This window comes from Cyprinus carpio, unplaced genomic scaffold, assembly GCF_018340385.1.
Source record: "Cyprinus carpio isolate SPL01 unplaced genomic scaffold, ASM1834038v1 S000006670, whole genome shotgun sequence".
NCBI classification, from domain to species: Eukaryota; Metazoa; Chordata; class Actinopteri; order Cypriniformes; family Cyprinidae; genus Cyprinus; species Cyprinus carpio.
Window position 1 is genome coordinate 1 of NW_024879290.1, and position 17,500 is coordinate 17,500.

General features: G+C 35.1%; 1 protein-coding gene across 1 annotated transcript; it reads left to right on the top strand.

Annotated features, from left to right (window-relative positions):
* Positions 1 to 3,011: 3,011 nt before the first annotated feature.
* On the top strand, positions 3,012 to 15,934 carry LOC109110075 (sphingomyelin synthase-related protein 1-like). The gene is made up of 7 exons (XM_042755324.1): positions 3,012 to 3,186; positions 8,257 to 8,570; positions 10,450 to 10,720; positions 13,203 to 13,298; positions 14,072 to 14,189; positions 15,325 to 15,475; positions 15,550 to 15,934. The coding sequence occupies exons 2-7, from the start codon at positions 8,270 to 8,272 to the stop codon at positions 15,855 to 15,857; spliced, it is 1,245 nt and encodes a 414-aa protein (XP_042611258.1). The 5' UTR covers positions 3,012 to 3,186; positions 8,257 to 8,269; the 3' UTR covers positions 15,858 to 15,934.
* Positions 15,935 to 17,500: the final 1,566 nt, after the last annotated feature.

Here is a 17,500-nt window from a genome sequence, read left to right on the forward strand (position 1 = left end):
TAAATTGCTATTTGGCTATTGGTTTACACACATAACCTACACCACGTCGCCTGAAAATAAAAGACTTTACAGAGGCAGAACAATAACATTTTTGAGTAAGATTATAGACTTTTTATTTTTAATATCATGCATTGATTAATCACACACAGTAAGTCCAGGAGCATGCTCAAAGTCATTAGGGTCAAGTAGTGCACAAGCTGTTTTACTTCCACTCGTGAATTCTTCATTGATTTAAAGCGATCTCTTACCATCAGGAGTGTGGAGGGCTTTATGAATGAATTCTGCTGCCGGTGTGAAGTAAACGTCCAGATCGAAGTGTGTGGAGTCGTCAGCGGGGATCCCGCAGTACACAAAACTAGTGCCGTAGTAGTTCTGGGCCCCGATGCTTCCTCTCTTGGTGTGGGCGGCGTTCACATTAAAACTGCAACCTGTATGGTCACATCGAGTTTCTGCAGGGCGCTTCGGTTCTGAGCTATTCCTCTGACGGGAAAATGAGAAATGCATCATCAGAAGATGATTAGAAATGATAGGACATTAAAACTGCAACCTGTATGGTCACAGTCAAGATTGGCCAGGTTTACTTTCTTTAGGTAAGAGTTCACCCAAATTTCACTTCCGTTCTAGTCAGTGTTATTTAGTATCACTGAAATAATATTAATAAGATTTTATTAATATTTATTTTTTATTTTTTATTTTTTTATTATTATTTTTTTTTATATGTGTGTGTGTGTGTTTGTATATATTTACAATTATTATATTTTAAAAATAATGAATATTTAATTTTTAAATATTTTATTTTAGTTCATGTTTATTTCAAATAATGATTTTTTTTAATGGTTTTAGTTTTAGTTAACTATAATAACCCTGATTCTAGTTTAAAGCATCCAGTTTTCACCATTCAATCAATTGCTTATGTATTTAATCTTCTGCCTTATTTAGTCTTGTTGAATATCTTATTTCACTTGGTAATGCATCAGTTTATAGAAGTGAAATGTTTTGTGAATGTATAGTTTAAAGTTGTCTGTTGATGTCAGTGTTGTGAGGTCTGCTTTAATAAGCCAAAACAGTATAAATATGACTCCTAGCTGTCAAAGCTGACAGTCCAGCAGCTTGTATACTCACACACTGCTGATGTACAGGTTCGGCCATAACCCATCTATTTCAATTCAAACTTAAATTACACCAAAACAAAACCCTATCCACTTCACTGACTGACAGATACTCTTTGCTCCTAAATTTACAGGCCATCGCTTCTTTCCAGAATCACCCTCCAAAAGATGAAGAGAGTGTGTTTATAAAGATCCGGCGCTCCTGACTCCTGATCCCACACAACAGCTGTCACCCACTTTAGTGCTTTAGTGAGCAGATAGTCTTACTGACGGAGACACGATGTACACACACACTCACACACTCACACACTCCACGAACACTGCACACAGATCTGATCTGTATACCTTTTCTGTATTACAATGAGTACATCTGTCAAGCTCAAAAAAGACATTTAAAAAAAAAATCTTGTTTTTCACAATTGCATTCCGATTCAGAAACTGGTGCATTGGAAATCATGCAGCTCTGCTCTGTGCAAGATCTTTTTGGAAATTGCCAAACAATTAAAACTGTTATTTTATGCAAATGTGTAGCCTAAAGATGAACAGAAATTAAGATTCTCTTGTTGTTTTCCACAAATATAGAAAACAGCACACAGGTGTGTAAATGACAGAATTGTATTTTTTGGAAGAATTATTATTGAGTGAAATTTTTAAATATTAGAAATATTATTTAAAAAATGTTGGTAATGGCAGTAAACAAAAAAAATTAATTAATGAAAAAATAAAAACATAGTTGCAGGCAAATATAACAAAACATCCCAATATATAAAACTTAAAAAAATAAAAATAAAAAAATAAAAATCAATGAATTATTAAGGAATTAGTGAGTATCGTGAAACTTTAAATATTAAAAATGTTATTCTAAAGATTTTAATTAAAGCCAGTTAGAAAATGAATGAATGAATAAAAACAAACAGCTGCGGGAAAATGTAACAAAACACTGTAATGTACAAAACTAAACACACACAAATTAAAAAGGTTTGGAAAGACATGAAGCGAGAATGATATTTTTTTTCTTTTTTGTGAATTGTTAGTGAATTAGTGTTTATAGTGACCATTTGAAACATCAGAAATATTATTATAAAGGTTTTAAATACATTATTATTATCAAATTATAAAGATTAATAAAAAATAAATGCATAAATAAATATAACAAATCACCCCAATACACCAAAAATAAAGCAAAATTGAATAAACAAACAAATAATAATAATAATATTCTAATAATGGAACATGCAGGGACTTTTATTTTTCACTGTATAAAGTATGAGTTAAAACACATTTTACATGAAAAATTTTATCATTATATACAATAAATCTCTGAATTATCTTAATTTTTACCAAGTAATTGAATCCCTAAAGTTAACTCTGTGTGTGTGTGTGTGTGTGTGTGTGTGTGTGTGTGTTATAGTCAACTAAAAATGAAAGTAAAAATCATTTTAATTTAATTTAACTTGATGTACTAATATAACTCATTAAAAATTGTGTATTGAAAAATGACAACACAACAAAATTACTAAAACTTAATTTAAATGAAAACAGAATATTAAAATAAAAATATAAAAATAAACACTTAAAATATTAATGAAAACTATACAATAATACTGATACTAAAATAAGACTTGTATGTACTATGTATGTAAATTAGCTTTTGTTTATATATATATATATATATATATATATATATATATATATATAAAAGTTGACTATTATATATATATATATATATATATATATATATATATATATATATATATATAATCCCACTGTTGGCCAGCGGATGTAAACCCACCAAGGGCTTCAGTTGACTATTAATGTTGCGAAGCCATGACTTCAAACCTGAAGCTCATTAGAAACCCAGCAGCGATGGTGTAATCCCACTGTTGGCCAGCGGATGTCGCTGCGCGCACGGCAGCGGAAGTGACGTCACCTGCAGTGTTTACACACTCTTTCACAGCTGATAGAGCGACTGTGCTCGTCTAGCTGTGTCTGAGCGCGATGATTTACCTCAGATTCCGCGACAGAGTGACATTCAGGAGATCCATCGCGATTCAGAGCCAAGAATCTGATGTTTAACGTAAGTGAAGCGCAGCGGGCTAACCGCTAGCATGCTAACACACTCTCATGCGTCTGAAAAATCACACTAATATCAGTGATGAACTGAAATTCAGGTTCATTCTTTGTTTAACTCTCGATTTTATTGCTGTGATAGGTTTATGTGTGGGAAGGAGAAATTTTAGTCATTTAGTGTCCGTTCATTTGCAGATTTATAGCGGCACACTGCATATTTATCTAATTTATTCATTTTTAATATTTTGTGTTATGATTATAGACCGCACACAGACCCTCATTTAATAATCTGGGTCAGCTTCGGTTATAAAAAAAAAAAAAAAACCCACAGAACTGTTTTAAAATATTTTTTTCCTCGGAAAAATCTAGTTAATTTAACCTGGTTAAACAACATTTTGTTTAAAATGCTTTCTAGGTAGGCAGCTCACTAGGTGTTGAGTGTTGAAAGGGAGTAAATCGTTCCTGTTTGGCAGGTACCTGCTCCTTTTCCTTATCAACAAGCTTCTCTGTATCTGGTATTGATTAAAGTCCTCAGTGTAAAGAGCTGAGAAATATAATTATAACTAAGGGTGCTTCACTAACAGGGTAATATTACTTTACTGTTGATTTCTGATGAGCAGAGTTGGCTGTAACGCGTTACACAGTGACTGTAACGTTACACAGTGACTGTAACACGTTACAGAGTAACTGTAACGTTACAGAGTAACTGTAACGTTACACAGTGACTGTAACGTTACACAGTAGCTGTAACACGTTAACTCATTACTGTATTCTAATTACTTTTCCTGGTGATGTAATGCACTGCATTTTAAATTATGTAATTTGATTACAGTTACTAATGTCAATAAAAGTACGTTACAAGTGCAGTGTTAAGAAAAAATATGAAGTAAAATACATTTTAAAATCATGTCAGTATGCCCTTTAATAAATCACCGGAGAATGCGAGCTAAAATGCAGATGAGTCGTACAACGTTTAGAACCATAAACGTTGAAAAACGATGGAACATTTTAAGTTCTTTTCTCTGTTATCAGGAAAAGTTGCTGTTTTCATTGTTATGTAATTTTTCAGTTAATATGAGTAATTTCACTTTTATGCGAGAGGGCGTGGTTAGCGGCGGGTGTGGCTACGAGTTGGGCGTGGTCACAACTGTGATTATTTTAATGTGTGTACCTAATTTAAAAATCGACTAGGTTTGAGTGAATGACTAATTAGTCTTAACTGCAAGGATCCTTTATAATTTGACTTTAATTATTTATAATCAGCCTGTTTCCACCATGAAGAAAAAACACGAAATTCCACGTTTTTATTCAGAATTCCGAGATATAAGCTCAGAATTATGCCGTTTTTTGCTCACAATTTTGAGTTTACATTTTACAGTTTTAATTTCCCCCTCAGAATAAAAAAATAAAAAAGGTAATTGTAACTTTTTATCTCACAATTCTGACTTATGTTCTCAGAATTTCATGTTTATATCTCACAAATGCAAGTAATAAACTCGCAATTCTGACTTTTTTTTGTCAGAAATTGGAGGGGAAGAAAGTCAAAATTGTGAGATTGTAACTTTTTTTATGCACTATTTTCCTGGAGCCATACATGAACACAAATTAAATGATCTACTTTTATGTTACATTTCTAAATTCCTTTCCGATTTTGAAAATAAGTTAAATAAATAGTATTTATTCTGATGAGATTTAAAAAAAAATAATGCTTATTATCAGCCGCTTGAGCTGTTCTAGAATGTGAAACAAGATGAATTTGGTTGATAAAAAACACCAGTAACAGCTGCAATAGTAGAATTACATTTCAGTGAAGGTCATTTTCTGACATTTAAATATGATGTTAACTATTTACTTAATTATTTGTTTAAAATATGCAAAGTCTGATATAGACATGCACATGTTCAGACGTGATTTCACATGCATCTCATATCATCTTATCATTGTATTGCATGTGTTAAATGCTGTATTTTAGCTTCTTTTTGGGGAGAAGTTGACTGTAAAGTCACTGTGCTGTCATAAGACTGACCCATGATGACACAAAGCTGTTAGACGGTCGGTCAACACGTGTCCTGCTGAGCGTGCAGCGCTGTCTTACTGATGTGTCAGTAGATCTGTGGCTGTTTGAATCAGGAAGAAATATATTTTCTCACATCTTACACTGATGCCAGCACAAACATCTCTGTGTTTCATCTGTCAGCAAAAAAAGACCTGTTTCTGTTCCTGTGGTGTGTTATGAAGTGTATTATCGGTTATAAGTGTGCGTGTGCTTTCTGAAAGTTTGTGTTAGTGTGGGTGTGTTTCTAAGCATTCGGAGAAAAGTTATCAGACGTCCAGCAGGGACAGACAAACACGCTAAGTGTTTTCTGAGAGCTAATGAACCGAGACTCAGAGCAGAACAACATGTATTCAAAACTGACTTTTTTGAATTGTTGTCCACAATAATATTTGAAGGCCGACGCTCGTAGTTTCAGGATTCCAGAAGTTTTACGAGCTCAATGTTTTTCTGGATTCTTTTTAAGCAATGAATTTGCATAACTTTTCCAGTCATCCCTAATTTACTGAGCAAATGAGTACAAATACTTCTACTCACGATTTCTACCTGATTGAAGAATGAGAAAAAAAATAGAAATTGTCATAACAAGAAATGCCCTTAACACTGTAAAAAAAAAAAAAAAAAAAAAAAAAAAAAAGTGATCAAATATCTCACATTTGATTTTCTATGTTATTTCTTTAAAAAGAAATGTATTTCTTTAACTCAATAAAATAATTGACCAATTTCATCTTTTTTTTTATTATGAGATTCAAGATTGTATTAATGTACATGACTTTACAGGACCACAAATTCAAAATTAAAAAACCAAATAAACCCAAATATCCAACAATTCTCCAAAAATAAAGAAAAAATAATTATATAATCAAATTATTCAAAGACAAAACATGTATTATGGGGGTGAATTCAAATAAGAAATATCTTATTTTAATGCTTGTCTGTCTTATATTAAATCATTTTAAGTCTTAAGAGCCACCCTGAGAATCACTGCTTTGCCAAACGAATCATAATTTATCTCAGGCTTCATTATAACTATGATCAAAGATTGTAAATGCGGAGGTGTTCAATTCTGTTTTTACTCAGCATAAACTAACAAGATGAATGAAATTACTTGTTTTTGGCCAAACAAGCTTCAGACATCAAGTCAGTGAAATGTTCCGGTCCTAATAAACAGCAGGTTTTTCAAAGCTAATATATAAATAATATAACATTTTTGCCTGCAATTGGCACTTGTGGCTGCATTTTGTGATTTGATTTTCAGTTTTTCACGTCTAACAGATACTGCTTACTCAGACTGATCCTTAATGAACGAGTTGGTTACCAGCCACATAACCGAAGCTCAAGCCAAGCAGCACAGCTGTGATTCAGTGCTTCAGATCCGCAGTAGTGCACAATCTTGAGATCTTATGCTGTGAATGTGGCCTGTTTTACTGGAGTATCAGCATATGTGCTAGTTTACATCTGGATGTGATGTCTAAGCAGGGACGCAACGATTCACTCAACTCACGATTCGATTCACGTTTTTTTTTTTTAACAAAATGAAATTTAAGACAACTTATAAATTAAATGAGTTCTTTTATTATTGCTTGGACAAAATGCTGCACGTTTCTTTATGAAATTGAAATATAACACTGTAATAATATACTAATATAGCACTTGTATATTATTGCTCTTTTGTTGGTTTTGATTGCTTCTATTGTCCTCATTTGTAAGTCGCTTTGGATAAAAGCATCTGCTAAATGACAAAATTTAAATAGAATGTAAATGTAAATGACAAAACTTAATTGAAAGTTTAAAACAAGACCCAAATCAAATAAATAAGTAACACAAATAAAATAAATCTCTTCATATAAACAAAATAAAGCTTTGTCTGTGCTCTTTCCATTTAAAATGAGAGGCAACCACTGCATTTTAATCATGATGCGAACAAAGATGCTGCATACAGGCAACATCAGCAGATTTTAATCTAAATTAGATTGTATAATTTCGAAATTTGAAGCAAAAACAGAATGGTTTGACTTCAGTTTTGTGAAACTATACATAAAAAAAAATCTGATTGAAACAGAAACAGCAGACGAGCTGAACAAGACGCAGATTCACTCTCTGCCAGCAGGTGGAGCTTAAAGCGTTTCCTTGGTTACCGCTGTAAACAAAGCAGCGCTGCACTTGTGAACGCTGCAGCAGGTGGAGCTTAAAGCGTTTCCTTGGTTACCGCTGTAAACAAAGCAGCGCTCCACTTGTGAACGCTGCAGCAGGTGGAGCTTAAAGCGTTTCCTTGGTTACCCCTGTAAACAAAGCAGCGCTCCACTTGTGAACGCTGCAGCAGGTGGAGCTTAAAGCGTTTCCTTGGTTACCGCTGTAAACAAAGCAGCGCTCCACTTGTGAACGCTGCAGCAGGTGGAGCTTAAAGCGTTTCCTTGGTTACCCCTGTAAACAAAGCAGCGCTGCACTTGTGAACGCTGCAGCAGGTGGAGCTTAAAGCGTTTCCTTGGTTACCCCTGTAAACAAAGCAGCGCTCCACTTGTGAACGCTGCAGCAGGTGGAGCTTAAAGCGTTTCCTTGGTTACCGCTGTAAACAAAGCAGCGCTGCACACTGCAGCAGGTGGAGCTTAAAGCGTTTCCTTGGTTACCCCTGTAAACAAAGCACGTTTCCTCCACTACCGAAACGCTGCAGCAGGTCGAGCTTAAAGCGTTTCCTTGGTTACCGCTGTAAACAAAGCAGCGCTGCACTTATGAACTTTAATATGCTTTATACAGAGGCAAGATGAAAATAAAAAAATACCATCTAAACTTTTCTAAAGACAGTACGTTCCCCTCAGACACACATTCATATAAACTTCTACCCCAAAATGAATCACGATTTGTTTAGCATTGTTGAATAGATTTTCAACCGGCTCGCGGTTAATCGTTACATCCCTGTGCGCAAGGATGAAGAATAGATTATTATTATATAAATCTTTCACACAAAAGTTGTTCCTAGTGGCCTTTAGATATCATAGTCGTCATGTTTCTGTTTTCTGTCTTCAGTTCCTGTGAGAGGATGCGCGAGCGAGAGATGGCCGGAAACGTCCGGCACTGGACCCCGAAGCACGTGGGCCGCTGGCTGCGTGAAGAGGGCTTCTGTGATTACGTGAACCTGCTGTGTAACAAACACCGTCTGGACGGAACCAGCCTGCTGACGCTGAGCGAGTACGACCTGCGCTCTCCTCCGCTGGAGCTCAAGGTCCTGGGAGACATTAAACGGCTGATGGTTTCTCTCAGGAAGCTGCAGAAGCAGAACACAGACGTTTTAGAGGAGCTCGGTCTGTCCTACGACGGACACTCGCCTCAGAACAGCACAGGTTTGTGTAATCACTGTTTTAAGCAGCATTTACATCAGAGAGCAGGACTTGCCCTTAACCCTCTGGCCCTCTTTGGTCATTTTTGACATAATTTGACATTTTACAAATCTTAGCTTCATCGGAATGAGATGACACTTAGTCACATTAGCATTATAAACATGCACAAAAATCATGGACATGATTCGGATATGTTAAAGGGTCAAAAAAAAAAAAGTCACACTTAACTTCTTCGTGGTCAGAAATGACCGACATAGGAAATGAATGGTAAAAATAAGAAAAAAAAAAAAAAAAAAAAAAATTCTGTTCTGAAGTTTTATTTACTGAATTACGCTCAATAAAATATCAGTTAATTACAAAATGTTTGTATAAAGTGTTTTGAATTATCACTATCCATTCCTTATTTTGTTAGATTTTTTAATTATCAAATACTGAGTAACAAAAGTGCTTTCTGTGTGTTCCCATTCTAACAAGATTTTAATGTTTGACTGTAATCATAATGTGAAAGCTGATACTTATCTAACCAAAAATATCTAAACCTTGACAATAAGTAGTCTCTTAGAATGTCTTGATATATATCTAAATGCAAAACCTAAAAAAAATGAAGAAATTATGTCTAAAAACAACAGGAATCCAAAAGACTCTGTATATATCTATGTAGGGTGCTAATACTAATAATAAGTTTTTATTTTTTAATGCCTCCAGATGGCTCAATTCTCACTTCAAAAAATGGATTTTAAATGCCTTCACTCTGTTTTAATGTGAAATATTGCATTTATTATAAAGTAGTAAATAAATAAAGAAATACAATATATATATTAATTCGAACGGAGAAAATAGCTATTTAAAATTGCATAAATATTGCATAGTATCTTAAAATTCCCTCTAAATCATAAATAATCATATAAAAAATATTACTGGATTTTTATTTTTTAGTTAATTTTATTTTGGGAAAAAAAAAAGGTTATATTTCAAGGCTTTGTTCACCACGGAGGCAAGTGTGACTCCTAAACTGTATTATGCTCATTAAAGCAGTGTTTATAAGCGCAGCTGCTGCTCCATAAGCGCCACCTGCTGGCAGAGAGTGAATATGCGTCTCAATGAGCCCCTCTGCTGTTTTTGTTTCGTGCATGTATGTTTTACGTAGTATGAGTTCACAAAACTAAAGTCAGACATTCTGTTTTTCCTTCAAATTTCGAAATTATGCTACTACTTTCAATCAAAAACTGATCATGCTACATGTTTGCAGCAACTTATTCTGATAGCTTGAAGAAAATATCAGCAATTTTAGTTTTAAAACCAGATAACTTTAGTAGATAAAATGACAACACAGTGACGATTTCAACAGTGCAGCAGTTTACTTTATCTCTGACATATACGTATCTTGTTTAGTATTTACGTGCTTATTTGTTTAAAATATGCAAAGTCAGATACAGATATAGTTTGTGTATTTCATGTTGTTCAGGTGGAGTGGACTGGTTGTAAAACTGCCTTTATGACTTTAAGTGGACTTTCAAGTGCTTTACTATCCAAACAGCTAAAGTACAGCACAATAAATTAACCATTAGTGCTAAAAAAATACTATAAAGGTACAGTATTATGTAAAGCGGTCCATGTTATCTATGCACTTTTATGGTATTTACAAAGCTCCTTCTCAATTTGAGTAAAATAAGTAGTAAATAAATGTATTCCAGTGGGATTGAAGAAAACTCTAGCTGTAAAAATGAGATAAAGTTACACCAGTGACGATTGCAATAGTGCTGCGTTCAGCTTTACTTCTTCATTGAAGGTTGTTTTCTGACATGTACGTCTCTGGTTTACTGTGCAGAGTATAGTCTGATTCAGCTGTAGTGTGTGTGTGTGTGTGTTTGGTGTGGTTCAGGTGGAGTGGACTGGCTGTGTAACGGTGAATCTGCGCGGGATTGTGACGCCGTGTTGGACACGTTGAGCAGCGATCAGTATCATCAGTACAACAACGGCAAATACAAGCAGCAGCCCGCGGAGACTGGACCCCTGAGTACTGGAAGACCATCATCAGCTTCCGTCTACGTGGTCTTCGTCTTCGGCTTCACGTCCTTCGTCATGGTGATCGTCCACGAGCGAGTGCCAGACATGAGAACGTACCCGCCGCTGCCTGACATCTTCCTGGACAGGTGAGCCTTTGCTGAAGTGATCTGATCAGAAAATACAGAAAAATATTATTTCATTTGAATTAGCTGTTTTCTGTGTGAATATCTATTAAACTGTAATTTATTTCTGTGATGTGCAGCTGTATTTTCAGCATCATTACTGCAGTCTTCAGTGTCACATGATCTTCAGAAATCATTCTAATATGATGATTTGCTGCTCGAGAAACATTTCTGATTATTATCAATGATTATTAACACAGTTGTGCTGCACAATATTTTTGTGGAAACTGTGATACATTTTATTTTTCAGGATTCACAATTGAATAGAAAGTTCAAAAGAACAGCATTTATTTGAAATAGAAATCTTTTGTAACATTATAAATGTCTTTACTGTAGGGGTGTGCAATATATATCGATTAATCTCATAATTGTTGTTTTAACGATGTGCGATTTAACTTTTTATTACACATTCAGAGTGCGTTCTTTCACTACATGATTCAGTCTGTGAAAATGCGTTTAGAACGATCACAGAATTCAAGATACGAGGGCAGAAAATGTATATATTTATATCATTCATGTAGTTAATATCACACGAAAAGTACAGTTTTTTTTCCTCTGAAGATCAGCATGATTACAAATGTGATACAACAGTTCAATAAACAAGAAGTTAATATTAAGAGACGTACGTTTTGGACACCACATTGCCTGTTTTTGCTCTATTTCAGCAACAAAAATAATTCCAAACAAAGCAACTTGACTGTGTTTTGTTCCTGAATGAATCAAATATTTAAATGATTCTTTTCAATCGCAATGAATAACTTATTAACAGTGACTTGCTGCCACCTACTGGTTTTAATTTCACATTTTCATTTTTTTTAAAAAATAATCTCAAATATCAGTATTCACTGTTTTATGATTAAAATATCAAAACATCATTTATGCATTTGTAACTGCAGGTTAAATCATTCCATGTCCATCTGAGCAGCTTTAAACAGTGTTTAAATACATCAAAATGATACTTCAGCTTCTGTTTCTCCACTGCATTGCAAAGATTAGATTAAATGTAATGATTTGACTCAAAAGATGATGCACACTTTTAGAAAAAATGGCTTTTTAAAGGTAAAAATGAATGAAAACTCAACAAAACATAAAATTAACATTAAACACACCAACACACACAATATGAACAACAGTAATAATAACTCAAAAAAAAAGAAAATACATCACAAATTCCAAAAAAAAAAGAAAAAAAGTTGTATAAAGTCAGCTAGCAGTTAGTGATTTAAGCAAGCATTTTACATATTTTCGTGAACAGTGTGCATCAGATGGTTGTGAACTGCACATACAGTGGTGTGAAAAAGTGTTGGCACCCTTCCTGATTTCTTATTTTTTTTGCATGTTTGTCACACTTTAATCATCAAACAAATTTAAATATTACTAAAAGATAACACAAGGGAAAACAAAATCCAAAACTACATGGCCCTGTGTGAAGAAGTGTTATTGTGTATAATAAAAACCTTCATTTAAAAACCCCATGTGTTATCTTTTAGTAATATTTAAATTTGTTTGATGATTAAAGTGTGACAAACATGCAATAAAATAAGAAATCAGGAAGGGGGTCAACAATTTTTCACACCACTGTATGAACCACTAGGCATTTTTCTAATGCAATATTGAAGAGCTTTTGTGCTTCACATGACAAGCACTGTTTGTCCACTGCTTTGGAAGCTGCTTTAATGTGGTTTAAACTGTATTTAAGTTTTACGTGAACATAAATGTGTTTTTTTCTAATTCAGGGTTTCCCAAACTGGGGTTGGTAAGTGGATGAAAAGCTTATAATTAATGAAAACATTCACATTCAAAATTAACATAATTATTTAAAAAAAAAAAATCAAAATAACTACTAAAAATTAATAACATCTGCATGTCATGTGACCATTAACTGTCTTTAGAGATCTGCGTATATGTGAACGTACAGTAGATGATTAACTTTTAAATATCTTTTTAGATTTTTAAAATTTTAATATCTTTTTAATGTTTTTAAAGTGTCTACAAGTGAATATTTTAGATTCGGCTGACAAAAATGTTTGGGAATGCTTGCTCTAATTGCATTAAAATCATATTTTGAAGTCATTTCAAAGAAAATACATCACTGTAGGGATGAAAATCATCAATAGAGATATAAAGATGCCAGATTTGAGCTGTGCCCTAACACCCCGGACTAAAAGACTAAATCTCATTTGATCTATAATTTTTTTGAGGTTTCTGGTGGCATTAATAAAACTAAACCGCTCTGGTGGTGAGTTGCAAGACAAATCTAAAATTTTAGCTTTTCTGATGAAAAATAACTCCATCACGCACAACACGAACCAAAGTAAATCTCAACACTTCACCAATAAAAACAAGAAAAAAAACAAAAAAAAACATCATCAATCTCCATCTGTTTGGAGGAGGATTACGTTTTGCTCTTTTTTTAACCTTTCGCCTGGTTCTCTTCTCCCTGCAGTGTACCCAGAATCCCCTGGGCTTTTGCGATGGCTGAGGCCTGTGGCGTGATCCTCTGCTCTGTTTGGCTGCTAGTTCTGCTGCTTCATAAACACAGGTATCAAACACACACATATGTATAATATAGTTTATGCATATAATTATAAAGCTGTTGCATGTAATTGTTTTGCACAAAATACTAAAATCGTGCATAGAGACATCAAGATAATAAACAAACATTTCAATATAGCTTTAATTTTGTACAATGTGTCCTGTATAATTTTTTTTCTGGGCAAAAAATACTGCCTATCATGCATTTTCACCATGATTAAAAAAAAAAAAAAAAAAACAGTCATTCAGTGTAACAATAGTTAATTTAAGTAAAAAAAAAAACCTCCCACAAAAAGAATTGTCATTTTAAAAATAATCATTAGAACGGCCCCCAAAACGAATTAATTGTCATTTTAAATCTATGCCACTGATTTGTCACCACTTGCATTTAATATGCTTTCTGTGTATATTATAAAGTCACTTTTGTAAATTTAATTTGATGCATACACCACAATCATTTCATCTTTGACTCATACACAATTTTCAGGAGTTTTAAAATTATAATTTTTCTTCATCGGCATTGATATCACGTAGTGTGTGTTTTTTCTTCTCCAAATGAAGCATTTCCACAGTAGCGCTTTCAGAGGTGAAGTAAGTTATTACATTTCAGTGAAAGATTATGAAGACAAACATTTTTCTCCTGTAGAATAATATTATATATATATATAGTCTTGTAATTAAATCATATCACACCACGCAGCAACCACCAGCATCACCTCACCACAAGAACATAAAAAAAATCAGAGGTCAGGTCATGAGTGACGTGTGTGTTTCTGTCAGGTCCATCCTGTTGAGACGCTTGTGGAGCCTCATGGGGACGGTCTTCATGCTGCGCTGCATCACCATGTTTGTGACGTCTCTCTCTGTCCCGGGACAACACCTGCAGTGCACTGGGAAGGTGCGGACATCACACACACACACACACACACACACACACACACACAACTCCGATCCTAAACCTAGTGAAGTACATGAAGACTCTTCTGAAAGTTAGGAAAGCTACTTCGATTCCCCTTGAGATTTTTATTAATGTTAGTTATTAATAAAAATTAAATAAATAAATAAATAAATATATATATATATATATATATATATATATATATATATATATATATATATATATATATATATATATAATATAGTACTATTGTTTATTGTAAGATTATCTATTTTATTTTGAATTATTATTTTTAATGAATTATTATCTTTCATATATTTATGTATTTACTTAAAAAAAAAAAAATTGCATTATGACATTATCATTACACATTTCCCCCAGATTGTTATTATTATGATTATTTTGTAATTCTAGATGTTCTCAATGGTTACTCCAATGAGATTAGAAATGAATACGGTACTAAAATGATTTTTATTTTAAACGGCTTAATTAAAACCAAAACAACCACAATCACGTTTAAACACCTGACAGTTTTATTTACAGTAATATTTCTCATTTTTTATTCTTGTGATTCTTTTTTAGAATGAAGTACAACCTGGATTAGATGCAAAAAAACATTTATAAAACATATTGTTCGTTCAATACCCAAAAGTATAGATAAAAATGATTTGAGTTCATTAAAAAGTACAAATTTTTTCAAATATTTTATGCTCATTTGGCTACAATATGTGTGTAAAGAATTATATATATATATATATATATATATATATATATATATATATCTTTTTTATGCATATAATTGCCATAATGGTTAATATTTTAGTTTTATTTAATAATATATTATTAATTATTATTATTAATATTTCTTATTTTTCTTGCATTTTTTTTTTTTTTTTTTTTTTTTTTTTTATAAAAAGTAGATTAAACATATTGTTCATTCCATTCATACCAAAAAATATAAATAAAAATAGTTTTGAGTTAATTAAAAACAGACTGTTTTTCTCAAATATTTGTTAGCTGTGTATTTTTATGCCTTCATCACATTATGATAAAGAACTAATTTTTGATAATACGCTGTCTCTGTCTGTATTGATGTGTGTGTGTGTGTATGTGTGTGTGTGTGTGTGTGTGTCAGATATACGGTGACATGTGGGCGAAGCTGCAGCGTGCCGTGGCCATATGGAGCGGCTTTGGCATGACGCTGACCGGAGTGCAGACGTGTGGAGATTACATGTTCAGCGGACACACCGTCGTTCTCACCATACTCAACTTCTTCGTCACTGAGTGTAAGTTCACACACATTGGTTGGTGTTGTTTTCTGTGTGGAGCGCAGTGTTTGAGATGCTCCCTCCGTCCGCAGACACGCCGCGCAGCTGGAACTTCATCCACACGCTCTCCTGGGTCCTCAACCTGTTCGGCATCTTCTTCATCCTGGCAGCACAACACGAGCACTACTCCATCGACGTCTTCATATCCCTCTACATCACCACCAGACTCTTCCTGTACTACCACACGCTGGCCAACACTCACGCCTACCAGCAGAGCCGCCGCGCTCGCATCTGGTTCCCCATGTTCTCCTTCTTCGAGTGCAACGTTAACGGACCTGTTCCTAACGAGTACTGCTGGCCGTTCACTCGCCCCGCCTTCCTCAGACGCCTCATCGGCTGATTCTCCACAGACGCTGCTGATTCTTGAGATGCCATGATGTAGAGCAGGCCAAAACCTTTGATCAACACACACACACACACAAAAAAAAAAAAAAAAAAAAACACATAACACACATCACTCTCACTGTCGTCACACACTTCACACACACACTCACTGTCTCACTCACACACACACACACACACACACACACACTCTTACTCACTCTCTCTCTCACACACACACACACACACACACACACTCTTACTCACTCTCTCTCTCACACACACACACACACACACACACACACACACACACACTCTCTTACTCACTCACACACACACACAAACACACACTCACTCTCTCTATCTCTGTCTCTCTCTCTCACACACACACTCTCTCACTCACTCACACACACACACTGTCTCTCTCTCTCTCTCTCTCTCTCTCACACACACACACTCTCTTACTCACACACACACACACACACAAACACACACTCACTCTCTCTCTCTCTCTCTCTCACACACACTCTCTCACTCACTCACTCACACACACACACTGTCTCTCTCTCTCTCTCTCTCTCACACACACACCTCTCTGACACTCACTCACTCACACCACACAACACTGTCTCTCTCTCTCCTCCTCTCTCTCACACCACACAACACACAACACACACACACACACACACACACTTTCTTACTCACACACACACACACACACACACAGACACACAACACGAACACACTCACTCTCTCTCTCTCTCTCACACTCTCTTCGAGACACACACATCTCCTCACTCACCTGCTCACACACACACTGTCTCTCTCTCTCTCTCTCTCTCACACACACACTCTCTCACTCACTCACACACACACACACACACACTGTCTCTCTCTCTCTCTCTCACACACACACAACACACAACACAACACTCTTCCTCTCTCTCTCTCTCTCTCTCTCTCTCCTCTCACACACACACACACACACCACCCTGTCTCTCTCTCTCTCTCTCTCACACACACACACACACCACACTCTCTCTCTCTCTCCCTCTCTCTCACTCTCACACAGCACACACACACACACACACACAACACTCTCTCTTTCTCTCTCTCTCCTCTCGCTCTCTCTCTCTCATCTCTCTCGCACACACAAACTCTCTCTCTCACCACACACTCGCACACACACACACTCCACACACACAACACACACACACACACACACACACACACACACACACAGCACACACACATGCAAACACACACACACAGCTCCACACTGGCTTCATTAGAAACACTTCCACACACACACACACACACACACACACACACACACACACACACACACGCGTGTTCTCTAGTAGCTGTCGTGTTTAAAGGGATTTCTGTGCTCCACACTGGCTTCTTTAGAAACATTTCCATTCTTAATTTAATGCGAAACTAAACCTACTAAACTTGAACTATGGAAGTCTTGTGTTTCCTGTTGACTGGGAAACTTTTAGGACTCTTAAAATAGTTTGCAAGACATGTTGTCAGTATTGGTTTCACCCAGTTTGATGATAACACTAGAGATACGTGACGTTCTAGTGTTACGATACTGAACTGATCAACCTCTGAAGCAATATGAAACCTCTTACTGTTCTTTTAAAAGGTTTTGTGTGA

Bases quoted from the DNA above. Each gene is read 5' to 3' on its own strand.
- LOC109110075 (XM_042755324.1), top strand. From the start codon at position 8,270: ATGCGCGAGCGAGAGATGGCCGGAAACGTCCGGCACTGGACCCCGAAG. The intron at 8,571-10,449 runs GTTTGTGTAATC...GGTGTGGTTCAG, and splicing joins CTCGCCTCAGAACAGCACAG to GTGGAGTGGACTGGCTGTGT. The intron at 15,476-15,549 runs GTAAGTTCACAC...CTCCGTCCGCAG, and splicing joins CAACTTCTTCGTCACTGAGT to ACACGCCGCGCAGCTGGAAC.